General features: G+C 49.1%; 1 protein-coding gene across 2 annotated transcripts in view; it reads right to left on the bottom strand.

The window, feature by feature from the left end:
* The window catches only part of EVC2 (EvC ciliary complex subunit 2), a 128,499-nt gene that overhangs the window by 109,406 nt on the left and 1,286 nt on the right, over positions 1 to 17,807 (bottom strand). Inside the window, exons 2-5 of one of the 2 annotated variants that reach the window (XM_088020882.1) lie at positions 6,700 to 6,754; positions 3,320 to 3,486; positions 2,675 to 2,743; positions 702 to 888 (exon numbers count right to left, since the gene is read on the bottom strand). In XM_088020882.1, coding sequence (XP_087877008.1) covers positions 702 to 888; positions 2,675 to 2,743; positions 3,320 to 3,486; positions 6,700 to 6,754 — 478 coding nt within the window. Of the gene's footprint in view, positions 1 to 701; positions 889 to 2,660; positions 2,744 to 3,319; positions 3,487 to 6,699; positions 6,755 to 17,807 lie in introns of both variants that reach the window. The other variant, XM_088020881.1, reaches the window with a different exon arrangement.

Below are 17,807 nucleotides of genomic sequence, written 5' to 3' on the forward strand. Positions count from 1 at the left end.
AAGGGTCATGGAGTGGACCATCTTTTCCTCCGTAAAGGAGATAAGTACTCGGAGTAAAAGAAGTCTCACCCTCCCAAGAAAATGGACAGTCCTGAGGCCATGGTAACAACTAATTCCAGAATTCGTTGAAACCCGTTTAATTAACCAACGACAACTTGCCTCAGGACACACACCTCCAAAGCCAGCCAGGGACGGTGGTGCTCAGAAAGCCAGCCCGTCAGCGCAGAGGTACTCCAGCAACCAGGCGAGAACACGAGTGAAGTTCTCAAGAGCATGCTTCGAGGGCCAGTGTCAAACCAATCCCTCCTCGACCCAGCAGCCCCCAACACAAACTCTGCCTTTCACTGAAGGATAAGAAACCTGGCCCTCTGGTGGTGGACAGATGGGGGCTCACTATAAACTCTATCTTTGGTTATGTCTGGAATTCTTCATGATAAAAATTGATGATACTAATAAAAATACCAGAAATACTTATTCTTAACAACTCTTCCCCCAAATCCTACCTCTCTCTAATCTAAGTTAACAAGTCCAGCTTTTCGGGTGCAGTTATTGAGTGGTGGTCTCCTCCTTCGATACCTGATAGTAAAATCCGTCGTGAGTGAACACATGTCACGTGTTTAAGAACCCGCCTGCCATGCATCACACACTCTGTCAGCGTCTGTACGTTCACTTGCCCTCCCTGACTTCATACGCGCTATTACCTTGAAGAAACTTCTTTCTGAAAGCCTGGAATCCCGCCGAGGTCTGGTTTCCAGTTGACCCCGTAACGGAGAGGCCAGTGATGTTGTCCAGCAGGAGCAGATCGGAGAGGTTGGGGGCCATGGGGGTCCTGGTGTTGTCCACGAGCAGTCTCACGTGAGCTGTCTGCAGTTCGCTGTGCCCGGACACCTAGAAGAGGAGATGACAGGAGGGCAGCTTTGCTGGCAAGTCCCACCATCTAACATGACCCCCCCGGCTGGGCCTGTGCACGTCTGGTCCTCAGGCAGAGGGAGGGCATGACCGTCTCACCGGGGCTGGAGAACTTATCAGGTCTGATTTCAAAGGCCCCAGGACATGTGTGGACTCACGCTTGCTAAGCCATTGCTTGGTGACAGATTCAAAGCCACTGGGACCCTGAAATGCAATGAAATTACTCCTCCAGGGAAACAGAAAAAATAACGAAGCAAGAGCCACAGTCAGGTTGGGGAGATGGTGGCCATCAGTGTGACCAAGAAAAGCAAACAACGGCTCCTTCTCACACCGTCATTTTGAAGGTTTAGCCCAGCCCCAGAGCCCTGCCCAGGGCGTCTGACTGCCATCTGACGTCCAGGATCGAGCAAGCCGGTCGATCTCCGTCCTCCTGGTCAGTCTCTCCCAGGTGGGCTCTGCTTGGCCATGCGTTTGAATGGCTAGGCTGCTGGAAGCTGTCTGGTGGCCCAAGCAGCTTGGTTCCCCGCCTGGGCTCAGCAACCTTGCCCTGTTCCCACTCTCGAGGCTTTTCCCACCACCCCTGCCGCGCCTTCCCCAGCCTTCCCAGAAGGGACACAGGAGCTGGGGAAAGAGGGAAGCAATGTCTGTATATGCAGGTACACACACACGCGCACACACGCACACACACGCATGCACACAGCAGGGACATCTCCAGGAGGACGTACGAGAAACTGGTAGCACCAACTATATCCAGGAAGGGCAACAGGACAGCTGAAGGTGTGAGATAAATCAAGGCTTGTCCAGTAGAGGGTTAACTCCGCAGGTGTGGACTGCCCAGACCCCGCACACCCTGAAGAAAGGACTGACTCCCAACCAGCTCCTGGGAGGTTACCTGTAAAGCCCTTGGACTACCCTGCCTGAGAAGAGCATCTTTATATACCTGGGGGCTCGGGCCACAGCAGGCTGTGTGTGCTAATGGTGCGAATGGAGATGGGGCCCTTGAGCCGAGCTGCGTCAAGGTGACCTCTGGAGCGGCTGGTGACCAGTTACTAAGGTCACGTGGGCACCGCATGTCTCCATGAGGGACCCACATTAAAACCCCTGGACATCGAGGCTCAGGTATGTGTCTCTGGTGGACAATACTTGGTACATGACATCACATGTCACTGCTTTGGAAAATGCAATGCCGGCCGCAGGACTCCACCAGGGAAGGACAGTGGGAAGCTTGTGCCTGGTCTCACAACTCCTTCCTATATACCTTTTACTTTGCTAACTTGAATCTGCACGCTTCTGCTATAATAAATCATAACTACGAGTCTGACGGCTTCCTGAGTCATGAGAGTCCTTCCAGAGAATCATGGAGCCCAAGGGAGGGTGGTCCTGAGGATCCCTAACACAACAATAATGTGAAACACCATCTCCCAGGATTAGTAAGGATCCAAGACTTTAAAAACACTGAATAAAATTTTTACACTTGTCAAGCACCATACCAATGTTGAAAGAAAATACATCATCTTTCTCTCCCATTCTAAATGACCACAGTGCATTTTCACAAACAGGAGTTTAACTGTTACTAAAACTCTTGTCCTGGTGCCATGATACAAAACAGAAAATCCCCTGTACCTCACTTCATCCCTCACATGTCCAGACACAGGTAGACAGCCCTGTGACTTGCCAGTCCTTAAATACGTAACTCTACCCAGACATGATTTGGTCAAAATCCAACTATTTTCTCTTCCACTACAAGCCACCTATGAATACCTACCATGGCACATTTCTGAAAAATCACTCCGTCCTCAGCATTTTTTGGAACATCTCTTGAGATGTCTCCGAACTACAATAAAATATAGAAATGATTAGAAAATGAAAAACACTTCATACTATGCACGTTTAATAAAAGCACAAGATGTAAAAAAAATTAAAAATAAATAAATACATGTACAAGATGACCTTTTAAAGGAAGGATAGAGATTTACTTCTGTCATCTAATAACTGCCTTAAGTAATCTTGAAGATTTTCTTAAGCAAGTACTTAAAGGATTGGAACTTAAGCCCATGAGGAAGCAAGAATGCAGGCGTGTGGTCACCCAGAGCTCTATTCTGTCCAGGGGTCTCACGTAAACAACACCCCCTGTCACAGGAACACAGCACACCAGGGCTGATCCTCGGACAAGAGGCATGCGTGTGCGTGTTTATACCACCAGCAGCGAATGGGGCCAGTTAAAGCAGAACCTGCAGCCTCCTGCTCGGATTCACACCTCCTATTCATCTTCAATACCAGATGCTTCTGTACAGAAGGAATAAGCTTTTCTGAAGAACCAAAGCCTATGGCATCTTATACCCAGTGGGCCCCAAACCGGTTTCTTTCCAACTTCTGCTAATTCTGTTAAAGGACCAAAGGTGTTACTTACCAGGTGGTGTGTTATAGGAGACTCTCTCTTAAACAAAGTCTTCTTGGGCCATGAGGGAGTAAAAGCAAGCATGGACTGAGTCCTTGGACCACTAGAGGGTGCAAAAGTCGGGAGGGGATGGAAGACTTCACTTTTCCTGCTGAATTTCCTTCCAAATGGTGCTCCCACTGCAAAACAGCAATGGACATGCATGACAGAATGCAGGAAGGCAGTCAGACACGGGGGGTAAACTCAGGAGGAGGACCACATATATAAGGAAGGCCCCTGGAAGATGTCTGCCGAAAATGAGTAAGTGAATGAATAAATAAATGAATGACCTATCATCTCTTTGCCAGGAAAATGAGATGTGCTCACTTTGGGGGGCATGGGCTATGGAGCCTAAAGAGAGTGCTTCTCAAAGTGTGTGTCACTCATCACGGGTGCGGGCTAAAATGCACATTCCTGGACTCCCTCCCAGATCTACTGAATCAGACCACCAGGCGAGTGAGATGCCTGGGTGATTCTTACACGCATGGCATCAGACAGCCCCGGGTTCGAATCCTGACTCTGTCATTTACCAGCTGGGTCCTTGGGCAAGTCACCTAACTTCCTTGTGCCTCAGTTTCCCTAACTCTGCCGTGGACAGAGAGTAAGTCTCCCCTCACTGGGTCCTTCTGATGACCTGTCAAGCAGATGGTGAGCACCCGACGGCTACTGTGAGGAAGATGGGCCCATAGCCAAACACGATGCCTGCAGAGTCACCCAACGTGAAACAGCTCCCTCCAGAATTTGCTCTACGTCAACGTATGTTGAAAATGCATGAGCACCAGGGGTAACACAGAAACGTCAGTTAGAAGGGACTGGCAGCGCTGTCAGGAGTGGGTGCTGATGGGCTGTGTGGCCCCAGACACTCAGAGCCTCAGTTTCCCTCACTTGGGAATGCAGCTAAAATATCCCTGAGACGGGGCTGCCTAAGGAGCAAACGAGATGCCGGGCTGAACATGAACACCCTGAGGCATTTTATCAAAGCTCGAAGCCAGAAACCCAAATGTCTGAAACGACTTGGATTGTTGGGTTGGGTTTTTTCAACATTTACCTTCTACCCAGATGCAAACTGGAAATTGAGTAAGAATGACCATTTTTCAGTTGTTCTTACAGTGTTATTGATAGCGAGATCTTCAGAAGTGCTTGTGAAAACTTTTATAATTTCAGAATCCATGTAGGAAGAAATAAAAACTTGAAAAAAAGAAAAAAGGCGTAGAACTGGATTCTGGATAAAATTAGAATCTTGTTCCTGGATCATGTCTGTGGTTGAGTTGGGTCAAGGTCATGATGTTGGAACGGGGATAAAGGTGAGCGCCGGGGACTCGCCGCAAGTGGGCATGTTCCCAGGCCAGCTGCTGACCCAGTCAGGAGTGTCTGAGTAAATCCCACAGGTGCCAGGGAGAAGGGACGCCCATCTCTGACCCTTGCTGGCCCCTCAGGCTAAGGGACACGTGCTTTCTCGGCAGATTTGCTGGACATAAACCCGTAAGGCCACACGGGGCTTTATCTCTGGTGCACCTGTTTATGCCCCCTGGCCCTCAGAAGGCCCAGCCACAGGCTCTCATGAGGCAGGGCGGGTGTTGACAGACAGTATAGAAGAAATTCATGCTATGAAGTGACTATCGCCACCCAGCAGGTCATCGGTCAGTGGCCTCCCCATTCTTGCCACCAGCACGTGGGCCTGTTTGTACCATCCGTACAGTGCTTTGCCTACACCCTCATTCTCCTGCTCTGGCTGCCACATGCCTGGAAGCCTCTCCTTCCATCCTCTGGCCCTGCTAAACTGTCAGTTCTCAGGACTCTGCTGAGGAGCCCCTCCTCCACGGAGCCCTCCCTGAAGCCCCTCCTAGCGGCCTTACTGCTCTGTCCCCTGTTCTTAATGCAATCACAGAGTAGTACATGGGGCTCCCTTTCACCAACAAGTTTGCCTAATCGATGAATAAAAGGTCTCTACGAATGCAGTGAAATCACCTCAGCCTATTTTACTCAAGAGAAAACACTGGATTTTGTAAAATGTAAAGTCTGCAGGGAGTAACAAAGGACATAGGAAATACTTTTTAACTCCCCAAGTAAGTGAGATCTGTTTATCCCTGGTATAAAACAGGATTCTCGAAGAAGGTGTATTTACAATCTGTGCCAAGGGGACTCTGGGTGGAAAGATGGTTTTGTCACCAAAGCTCCTCTCTACTCATTAAGAGTCCTGCTCAGTCTATGCAGACGAGGGGGACCAACCTGGACCCCAGCCCATCCTGGTCCCCAGGAAGCAGAATGAAGCACAGAACCCAGAATACTCTACCCCCAGCCCCAGGGACAGGCTCAGGGACAGGCACCGGCCTCAGGCTGAGCTCACTGGTCTTCCCAGGAACTCTTGCCAAGCTACGGGGAAGTCTTCCGCTGCCTAAGTATCAGCTGTATGGTTCCCAAAAGGTTCCCAGGAATGAGGGAACCAGGGGAAAGCAGGGCTGAGATGGAAAGAGAAAGGCACAGCCCTGGGATGCCGAGCCCCTGGGCCAGCGGTGGCCAGGCCTGCCTGGCTCAGTTATAAGACCACTGGGTTCTGTCTTTCTTAGGTGAGTTCCAGCTCAGTTTCTGTCACCTGGTGTGGTGGGCTGAAATTTACCTGTCCAGAGAACCGGTAAATATGCCACCTTGTATATAACAGGGACTTCCCAAATGTGATTAAATGAAGGACGCTGATTTGAGGAAATCGCCTGGATTATCTGAGTGGAGCAGAAATGTAATCCCAAGCGTCCTTCTAAGAAGGAGGCAAGGGAGCGCTGACAGGCAGAAGAGAGGAAGGCCACGTGCCCCCAGAGGCAAGATGCTGGCGTGCTGGCTCTGAGCTCGAGCAAGGGGCCAGGACCCAAGGCAGGCAAGGAGCACAGCTGGGGATTCTGGAGGAGGGAAGCAAACATTCTCCCCGGAACCCTGGAGGGAGTGCAGCCGTGCCCACACCTCGACTTCAGTCCAGCTACGCTGATTCCCAGCCTGCCCTCCAGAATGCTAAGAGAATAAATCCGCGTTGCTCTAAGCCACGAAGTCTGCGGTGATTTGTGAAAGCAGCCTCAGGAAACCCACACACCTGCTCCTATGCACATTCTATATCTTATTCATCAGACTCCTTCAGGGGCGAATGTGGACGGGCCGCCTTACCCTGACTCCTGCTCTGAGCACAAAAGCTCCAGCCAGCTCCTGGAGGGGGCCACACACTGCCCCCTGCTCTGCAGGTCAGCGGGTAACGTACCGCATTCGCCCATGGTAGGCACATGAGCAGAGCATGAGGGAGATGGAGGCAGGGGGCTCAGACTTTAGGGTCCGATTCTCTGAACGAAAAACGAACCAAAAGAAAAACTTACCTTCAGTCTTAAAGTGAGAGCTTTCCACACTGGTCCAAATCAAACGGGGCAAGTCCTAAAAAATGCAAAAGGCAAAAGTCACTAATGAAGAACATGCTTGTGAGAAGTGACTGCAGGTCATTTTCATAAGTGGCTCACACAGAGAGGAGTTGCACTCTTCTCCAGAAATGGGAAACAAAATTTTTCCAAGTGAGCCATCCCCATCAGGAGTCCAGGATTATCTCCTCTTTCCCACAGAGGCCAGCAACTCAGTCATGACTACATTTTGGGAAGCTGTCCCGGAAGGCAACACTGTGGGATCAAAATTTCATGTACTCAGACCTGAGTTCGAATCCCAGCTCTGCTTCTCACTAACCCTGCGACACTGGCTGAGCCTCCAGCCTCTGAGTTCCCAAGATCTTGCAAGTCCCAACGGAGTGGCTCATAAAATGCCAGATAGGGAGTCCAGAGAACTGGGTTCTAGCTGGAACCATTTCCTTGCTGTGTGTCCTTGGCCAAGTCTCTCAGCCTCTCTGAGCCTCAGACCCTCATCAAAAAACCAAAGACCTCAAAGCCTCCTCCCAGCTTGCTTCACCTTGCTCAGTGATGAAATGGGGCCCGGACAACTCTCCCAGTCCACCTTTTTAAGTTAGCGGGCCCCAGAAAGCCCAGACCTTTCTACTAGAAAACAATAATAATAATAATAATAATAACAACAAGGGGCGCCTGGGTGGCTGAGTCGTTGACCGTCTGCCTTCGGCTCAGGTCATGATCCCAGGGTCCTGGGATTGAGCCTCGCATCGGGCTCCCTGCTCCGCGGGGAGTCTACTTCTCCCTCTCCCACTCCCCCTGCTTGTGTTCCCTCTCTCGCTGTGTCTCTCTGTCAAATAAAATAAATAAATAAATAAATCTTTAAAAAAAAATAATGATGATGATAAAGCTGTCCTGGCTGGAGCCCTTAAAATGGGCTGGGTCCCATGCTGTGCACTCTAGCACACAAACAGTCTTCATAATAAGCCAGGGAAATGTCATTCTCCCTTTACAGCAAAATCCCCACACCCGGATAATGAGATCTCTCCCCACAGGTCCCACAGGGGAGAAGAGACTAGCTTTGAACGCACAGAGCCCAGCTCTGGATGTGCTGGTTTGTACATAATGGAGGCAGAAAGGGTGTGCACAGGCAGTGAAGACCATGATTGCTGAGTGGGACACTCGGGCCCAGCTCGGGGCCCAGCCCAAGGGCTAGTTCCTATGGCTGCCGTTGGGACAGCGCTCACCTGGGCAAGACACTGTGGGGTCGAGAGGGACCGCATGGCCGCTGTCTTTGCCCACCTGGAAGGCTTTCTCCGTATCCCTGCTTGTGGTCACAGAGGCCTGACCCCTTGGCCACTGAGGGCCATGTGGTCGAGACCCAGTGCGTGGAGACCCCCAGACCCCCGGACATCCCAGGCCGAAGCGGCTCTCCTGGGACGACATAAGCCAGGTTCCCAGGCTGCACGGAGGAGGCCCAGGTGAGGATACAGAGAAGATAGAGAATAAGCCAGACCCAGCCAGCCTGGCACAAGACCTACCCCAGAGCTCTTCCTGCCTTCCCCCACGGTGACCTCACAGTACTCCAACGCACCAGTGAAACCCCCTCTTCCCTTGACCCCCACAGACACACTTGCCCAAGGGTCCCCTCTCTCTCCCCGCCCCCACGTGGCCCCTGTGCAGCGTGCCTCCCTCCTCCCAGGACCTGTGGGTGCAAGCAGCCTCTTCCTCCTTCCCGTGCCTCTCCACAGCGCTCCTCCTATTTCGTGTCCACACCTGACTCGTCATCGGAAAAACCCATTTTAGGAAGCACAACACATAGGGGCACACCCAAAGGGGCTGACAGTAAGATCACCACGAGGTATCTGTACACGCACGTCCAGAGCACCATCATTCACAATAGCCAAAATGTGGAAGCAGCTCCGGTGCCCATGGCCAGATCCGTGGAGAAGCCAAACAGGGTCCCTCCAGAGGAAGGGATGTCATCCAGCCTTAAAGGAAGGACGTTCTGACACCTGCTACCACAGGAACAAACTTGGACGACATCGTGTTCAGCGAAAGAAGTGGGCCATGAAAAGACAAACGCTGTAGGATTCCACTTCTGGGAGGTTCCTGGAGTCATCAGATCCACACAGACAGAAAGAAGGGTGGTGGGCACCGGGGGCTGGGGGAGGGAGGCCAGGGGAGTGAGTGTTTCATGGAGAGAGGTCCAGCTTTGCCAAGATGCAGAGTTCTGGAGGTGGATGGTGGTGATGGCTTAATGCCCCTGAACTCTACACTCAACGTTAAAATGGTAAATTGGTTATGGTAAAATGGTTAAATGGTAAAATGGTTAAAATGGTAAATTTTAGGTTATGTGTATTTCACCACAATTACAAATACGAATAAATGGAATAAATAAACAAAGCAGATCTATGTTGACCTAGTGAAAATGTTAAGATTCAAGTGAAATCACTAGGTTGCAAAACTACAATATCATCCCATTTAATAAAAACAGATTTTTACACTTCAAATGTAAGATTATGTATCTCATAATTGTGTTTACATATTCAATTATATATTTATTTATATATAGTAATTTTTATTTGTACACGTATTTACCTATTTACCTACACGTATTTATTTCTTTGTTTAATGTATATAAAGTATACGTATTTAATAACATAGTTCATATTAATCACATACTTAACGAACAATTATACGTTTAACAGTACACAACATTATATACCATGACCACATATTATGTTGAAAAGTCTAGAAAGAGGTTCTGAAGTGTCAGCCTCGGTGGCCTCGGGGAGAAGAGTGGTGCCCCTGCGGGCAGGGGAGGGAAGACCCGTTCCTCCAAGCCATCTGTGCCCTCTCATCTCCTACAACCAGAAGCACATGTCCGTGCGCCACAACAAAGTGATGCAGACGAGCAATGGGAACCATGCCACGGGGCCTCTCGGCAGGCCTGTTCCTTTGGGGTCCCCTGGGGCCCTCACACCTGACGTGAGGTGACCCGGAGTCTCCCTGGACAGCACGGTGTGGCCAGCACAGACCCTAGTCTAGAAGGTGCCTTCCACAAGGCAGAAAGAGGCACCTCTCCCTCAAGAGCCCTTCCGTGTGTCAGATGCTGTCAGGATACACTGGTGTGGACGGAGGCAGCCTTTGCTGCCATCTGGCAAGAGAAAATTCTCGTGATAACAGCACAGATCTGGGCTGTGACCTCCTCCTTGCAAGCGCAGTACGGAAACGGGGCAAGGGGCATTTCCCAGCAGAGAAGCCCGGCCACCGAGACCCCAGCCAGAAGGCCACGGTTGATGCCAACGGCGATAAACCATATCCACAGGATGCGCCCAGGCAAACCCCAGCAGACAGCCCCTATACAACACATCTATACAACCCGGCCCCCTGGAACTTTCCACTCATTCTCTCAACCAGCATTGCTGCATGGCAGGCTCTGCACCGGGCACTGCAAGGTGAGCAAAGCAGACCTGGCCCCTGACTTGGCCAAGGGATGATGGTCTCCTTACTGACAGACATTTCCATCCGAAAGGAAGGGGCAGGTTCCAAGGGAACAAACAACCCACGAAGGCCTTCGGGAGCCCCAGGTGCCAGAGGCCCCTTGGTGTGCTCCCAGAGGTCTCACTGGTTTCTGGGTGTCACCAGCCTGGGGAGTGCCTCTCTGGGAGCTCCTTGGCCACACGGAGCAGCCTGCTCTCACAGAGACCATACTCAGGCGGCAGCTGACAGCCCCTTTCAATGCCCGCCTTCCCCTCCCTGGTTATCCCTCTCTGAAATGGCAGCCCCTGACAAGGTCACCATGACCTCTACCAGGCCCTGTTCAATGGTCCATTCTCCACCCTCACTGCGCACAACTTAGGACAGCATCCCAGACGTGAGCGCATTAGCATCCCACTGCTGTTGACAATCACCAGGAACCCAATAGCTTAAAGCAATGCACATTTATTACTTTACAGTTCCAAAGGCCAGAAGTCTGACATGAGTCTCAAAGGGCTAAAATCAAAGTGGGGACAGGATTTGCAATGACGTGGATGGAACTGGAGGGTGTTATGCTGAGCGAAATAAGTCAATCAGAGAAAGACATGTATCATATGACCTCACTGATATGAGGAATTCTTAACCTCCGGAAACAAACTGAGGGTTGCTGGAGTGCTGGGGGGTGGGAGGGATGGGGTGGCTGGGTGATAGATATTGGGGGGGTATGTGCTATGGTGAGTGCTGTGAATTGTGCAAAACTGTTAGATCACAGATCTGTACCTCTGAAACAAATAATACATTATATGTTAAAAAAAAAAAGAAGATAGCAGGAGGGGAAGAATGAAGGGGGGGGAAACAGAGGGGGAGATGAACCATGAGAGATTATGGACTCTGAAAAACAAACGGAGGGTTCTAGAGGGGAGGGGGGTGGGAGGATGGGTTAGCCTGGTGATGGGTATTAAAGAGGGCACGTTCTGCATGGAGCAGTGGGTGTTATACGCAAATAATGAATCATGGAACACTACATCAAACCCTAATGATGGGGCGCCTGGGTGGCTCAGTCGTTAAAGCGTCTGCCTTCGGCTCAGGTCATGAACCCAGGGTCCTGGGATTGAGCCCTGCATCGGGCTCCCTGCTCAGCGGGAAGCCTGCCTCCCCTCTCACACTCCCCTTGCTTGTGTTCTCTCTCTCGCTGTCTCTCTCGCTGTCAAATAAATTAATTAATTAAAAAAAAATTAATGATGTAATGCAGCAAAGGCAGTCCTAAGAGGAAAGTATATAGCAATACCAGCCTTTCTCAAGAAACAAGAAAGGTCTCAAATATACAACCTAACCCTACACCTAAAGGAGCTAGAGAAAAAAGAGCAAATAAAGCCTAAACCCAGCAGGAGAAGAGAGATAATCAAGATCAGAGCAGAAATCAATGAAATAGAAACCAAAAGAACAGTAGAACAGATCAACGAAACTAGGAGCTGGTTCGTTGAAAGAATGAACAAGATTGATAAATCCCTGGCCAGACTTATCAAAAAGAAAAGAGAAATGACCCAAATCAACAAAATCATGAATGAAAGAGATCACAACCGACACCAGAGAAATACAAACAATTATAAGAACATATTATGAGCAACTCTATGCCAGCAAATTAGATAACCTGGAAGAAATGGATGCATTCCTAGAGATGTATCAACTACCAAAATCGAACCAGGAAGAAAGAGAAAACCTGAACAGACCTATAACCACTAAGGAAATTGAAGCAGTCATCAAAAATCTCCCAACAAACAAAAGCCCAGGGCCAGATGGCTTCCCAGGGGAATTCTACCAAACATTTCAAGAAGAATTAATACCTATTCTCCTGAAACTGTTCCAAAAAATAAAAATGGAAGGAAAACTTCCAAACTCATTTTATGAGGCCACCATTACCTTGATCCCCAAACCAGACAAAGACCCCATCAAAAAGGAGAATTACAGACCAATATCCTTGATGAACATGGATGCAACAATTCTCACCAAAATACTAGCCAATAGGATCCAACAGTCCATTAAAAGGATTATTCACCACGACCAAGTGGGATTTATCCCTGGGCTGCAAGGTTGGTTCAACATCTGCAAATCAATCAACGTGATACAATACATTAACAAAAGAAAGAACAAGAATCATATGATCCTCTCAATAGATGCAGAAAAAGCATTTGACAAAGTACAGCATCGCTTCTTGATCAAAACTCTTCAGAGTATAGGGACAGAGGGTACATACCTCAATATCATAAAAGCCATCTATGAAAACCTACAGCGAATATCATTCGCTAAGGTCAGGAACGCGGCAGGGATGTCCACTATCACCACTGCTATTCAACATAGTATTAGAAGTCCTAGCCACAGCAATCAGACAACAAAAAGAAATCAAAGGCATCCAAATCGGCAAAGAGGAAGTCAAACTCTCACTCTTTGCCGATGATATGATACTGTATGTGGAAAACCCAAAAGACTCCACCCCAAAACTGCTAGAACTCATACAGGAATTCAGTAAAGTAGCAGGATATAAAATCAATGCACAGAAATCAGTGGCATTCCTATACACCAACAACAAGACAGAAGAGAGAGAAGTTAAGGAGTTGATCCCATTTACAATTGCAACCAAAACCATAAGATACCTAGGAATGAATCTAACCAAAGAGGCAAAGGATCTGTACTCAGAAAACTATAAAATACTCATGAAAGAAACTGAGGAAGACACAAAGAAATGGAAAAACGTTCCATGCTCATGGACTGGAAGAACAAACATTGTGAGATGTCAATGCTACCTAGAGCAATCTACACATTCAATGCAATCCCCACCAAAATACCATCCACTTTTTTCAAAGAAATGGAACAAATAATCCTAAAATTTGTATGGAACCAGAAAAGACCCCGAATAGCCAGAGGAATGTTGAAAAAGAAAAGCAAAGCTGGCGGCATCACAATTCCGGACTTCTGGCTCTATTACAAAGCTCTCATCATCAAGACAGTATGGTACTGGCACAAAAACAGACACATAGATCAATGGAACAGAATCGAGAGCCCAGAAATGGACCCTCAACTCTATGGTCAACTCATCTTTGACAAAGCAGGAAAGAATGTCCAGTGGAAAAAAGACAGTCTCTTCAACAAATGGTGTTGGGAAAATTGGACTGCCCCATGCAGAAGAATGAAACTGGACCATTTCCTTACACCACACACCAAAATAGACTCCAAATGGTTGGAAGACCTAAATGTGAGACAGGAGTCCATCAAAATCCTAAAGGAGAACACAGGCAGCAACCTCTTCGACCTCAGCCACAGCAACTTCTTCCTAGAAACATCGCCAAAGGCAAGGGAAGCAAGGGCAAAAATGAACTATTGGGATTTCATCAAGATAAAAAGCTTTTGCACAGCAAAAGAAACATTCCACAAAACCAAAAGACAACCGACAGAATGGGAGAAAATATTTGCAAATGACATATCAGATAAAGGGCTAGTATCCAAAATCTATAAAGAACTTCTCAAACTCAACACCCAAAGAACAATTAATCCAATCAAGAAATGGGCAGAAGACACGAACAGACATTTTTCCAAAGAAGACATCCAAATGGCCAACAGGCACATGAAAAAGTGCTCAACATCGCTCGGCATCAGGGAAATCCAAATCAAAACCTCAATGAGATACCACCTCACACCCGTCAGAATGGCTAAAATTAACAAGTCAGGAAACAACAGCTGTTGGCCGGGATGTGGAGAAAGGGGAACCCTCCTACACTGTTGGTGGGAATGCAAGCTGGTGCAGTCACTCTGGAAAACAGTATGGAGGTTCCTCAAAAAGTTGAAAATAGAGCTACCATACGATCCAGCAATTGCACTACTGGGTATTTACCCCAAAGATACAAATGTAGGGATCTGAAGGGGTATGTGCACCCCAATGTTTACAGCAGCAATGTCCACAATAGCCAAACTGTGGAAAGAGCCAAGATGTCCATTGACAGATGAATGGATAAAGAAGAAGTGGTATATATACACAATGGAATATTATGCATCCATCAAAAGAATGAGATCTTGCCGTTTGCAACGACGTGGATACAACTGGAGGGTGTTATGCTGAGTGAAATAAGTCAATCAGAGAAAGACATGTATCATATGACCTCACTGATACGAGGAATTCTTAATCTCAGGAAACAAACTGAGGGTTGCTGGAGTGGGGGGGGTGGGAGGGATGGGGTGGCTGGGTGATAGACATTGGGGAGGGTATGTGCTATGGTGAGCGCTGTGAATTGTGCAAGACTGTTGAATCACAGATCTGTACCTCTGAAACAAATAATGCAATATATGTTAAGTAAAAAAAAAAGAAGATAGCAGGAGGGGAAGAATGAAGGGGGGTAAATCAGAGGGGGAGACGAACCATGAGAGATGATGGACTCTGGAAAACAAACTGAGGGTTCTAGAGGGGAGGGAGGTGGGGGGATGGGTTAGCCTGGTGATGGGTATTAAAGAGGGCACGTTCTGCATAGAGCTCTGGATGTTATGCACAAACAATGAATCATGGAACACTACATCACAAACTAATGATGTAATGTATGGTGATTAACATAACGATAAAAAATTTAAAGAAAAAAACTAATGATGTAATGTACTGTGATTAACATAATAATAAAAAATAAAATAAAATAAAAAAAGAACAGAGTTCAGAAAAAAAAAACAAAGTGGGGGCAGGGCTGCATTTTTTTTTTTTTCTGGAGGCTCTAGGGGAGAACCCATGTCTTGGCCTTCTCCAGCTTCCAGAGGCCACCCACGGTGCCTTAGCTCAGGGCCCCTTCCCGCATCATCAAGGTCAGCAACTGGCTGTCCTCACACTTCCACTCCGACTCTCCCTTCCGCCCCCTCTTCCATGTTCTGGGACCCTGTGATTATATCCGGACCACCCAGATAGTCCACGACGACTTCTTTCTTTTAAGGTCAGCTGATTAGCAACCTGAATTCCACCTGCAGTGTTAATTCCCCTTTGCCAGGTAACCTAACACATTCATTCCTTCCAGGGATCAGGACGTGGATGTCTTTGGGGGGCATTAGTCTGCCTCCACTGACCCCTCTCTCCCTGAAATGCTCTCCTCCCCTGACCTCTGGGTGACAGTCTTGGTTCCCTTCCTGTCACACCAGGCACCCCTTCTCATCGCCTTTGTTGGATCTGTCCAAGGGCTCTGGGCTTGGTCCAGGCCTCTGCCCTCAGACCTCCTTCTTCCCAATCCATACTTCCTCCCAAGGTGAGCTCAGCCATTTGTTTTTTTTTTTTTTAACTTTATTTTATTATGTTGTGTTAATCACCATACATCACAACATTAGTTTTTGATGTAGTGTTCCATGATTCATTGTTTGCGTATAACACCCAGTGCTCCATTCAATACGTGCCCTCTTTAATACCCATCACCAGGCTAACCCATCCCCCCACCCCCCTCTCCTCTAGAACCTTCAGTTTGTTTCTCAGAGTTCAGCCATTTCTACACTGACTGCTAGCCGGTGTAGTCCAGCTCCCGTAGCTCCAGCTCTGATCCCTTGCCCAAGTCTAGACTTGTCCATCCAACGCTCTACTGTACATGCCCACCGGGTCAAACTCAGCAAGACCAGAATAGAACTCCCGATGGCCCCACGAGGCTTCAGCATATTAGCCAATGGTATCTCTATTCTTCCACTCGCTCGGCCCAAAGTCCTTGGCTTCATCCTTGACTCCTCTCTTTCTCTCTCTCAATCCACAGCCGATCCCAGCAAACCCCACTGGCTCCACCTTCAAAATACACCAGAAACCCTACAGCTAGCAGCCCACCGTTCACCACCCTGGTCCAGTACTCTCTGTCTTGGCCTGGTCTCCTACCCACCTTCCTCTCTTGCTGCCACTTCTGCCCTTGGTTCCCTATCCTCACCCCTGCTACGGGGGTGCTTTAAAAAGATGAGCCACGGTATATCACTTCAGGGCTCAAAACCCACATGGCTTCCACCTTACTCAGAACAACAGCCAGGATCCTGAGCATAAGTCACGGGGGCCTTTCCTGATCTGGCCCCTCCTCACCCTCTTGGCCTCACCTCCTTGACCCCCTCCCTGCTCCGGCGGCCCCCAGGCCTCCTTGCTGGTCCTGGACCACACCAAGCACACCCCGCCTCTGGCCTCACTATCATGGCACTCCAGAAAACTCTTCTGTTGGACATGGCCTTGCCCTCCCTCATTCCACTCAGGGCTCAGCTCACCTGTTTCCTCCTCAAAGCACCCTCCCTGACCACTCGACCAGAGAGCGATCACCACCATCTCCCCCAGTCCACTCTGTCCACTGCACTGCCCAAACCACCACCTGCTATGGCATAGATTGGCACCACTGTTTACTTCCTTCTTCTGCCCCAAGAAGGCAGATTTCTTAAGAGGACAGACTGCCTTGTTCTGATATCCCAGCACCCAGAACGGAGCCTGGCACCTAGAAAGCCATCCCTGAACGCCGGAAGTGAATGGCAGACTCAGAGCCTCTTCTGTCCTTCCAGCAAACTTCCGACAGAAGTTTCCGCCATGGCAAGAATGTTCCATAGTCTGGGCTGCCCAATACAGCAGCCTCTAACACACATGGCCATTAAGCACCTGAAATGTGTAAATTTAAATAACCACAGGTGGCTAGCAGCTCCTGCATTGACAGAGCATCTCAGGCCATGTGGGAAATGGTTGTTAACTGCCTCTCAGTTTACCCTCTGCAAGAAGGGACAGACGGTAAGTTTACACTAAGCATGTATCTTCAGGTTTTCAAAGCACTTTCTGGTAGAGCCTGGGGACAAGCGTCCACCAGAATGTTCCAACACTGATTTCTCAGAGGAAAGCAAGTGCAAAGCCGGCCAGGTATGTGGGCTCCGAACACGGGGGCCCGCGCGAGAGCCTAGGACAGGCCTGGGGGGGCTGGGTATCTGGGCCGGGTTTTCTCCTCTGCCAAATGAGCCAGACACATCCCACCTCATGGGACAAGAGCAAGTGAAAGGACCCTGTGAAAACATTCTGTCATGGGACTTTTTTAAAGCTCAGTAAACTGACACAGTGTTGTTATTCAGTCTTCTCTAGTGAAACTCTAATAACAGAAAAGGAACAGAATCTCCTTTAAAGGTTTACAGATTAAAACTCTGTAGCAAGGGTAGCAAGCACCTTGGGGTCTGTAGGTAGAGAACCCAACAGGACCAGGAGAGCCAGCCCCTGGGGGAGGGCAGGGAGGACCCCCAAGGCAGTGAGGGGAGAGACCACTGAACAGGGCAGTCCTGGAAACAGAACCCTAGCTGCCGGGAGTCAATGAGAGGGGGTGACGGCTGGGGAGGGAAGTGGTCATAGGTACACCAAGGACAGATCACCAATCCTGGACACCAGCCATTGGGGGAAATGGGTGGGGGAGAGCACAAATTAGGGGGTGGCGGAGACTCAGATGAAATGGTCACCAAAGGCCAGAAGCTAAGGGGTGGGCACTGAACCTGGGGGCTGGGGCGGGGGTTGCAGACATCCCAGCGGACTCGGAAGAAAAGGCAGGAGAACTGGTGGCCAGCTTTGGAGGAAGGGGCAAGGGGAATCTAGGGAGACAGCCAGGACTCTGTGCCTTCCC

Source organism: Eumetopias jubatus, unplaced genomic scaffold (assembly GCF_037043125.1).
Source record: "Eumetopias jubatus isolate StellerSeaLion01/CBP00866 unplaced genomic scaffold, mEumJub1_p1.0 scaffold_2, whole genome shotgun sequence".
Lineage (NCBI taxonomy): Eukaryota > Metazoa > Chordata > Mammalia > Carnivora > Otariidae > Eumetopias > Eumetopias jubatus.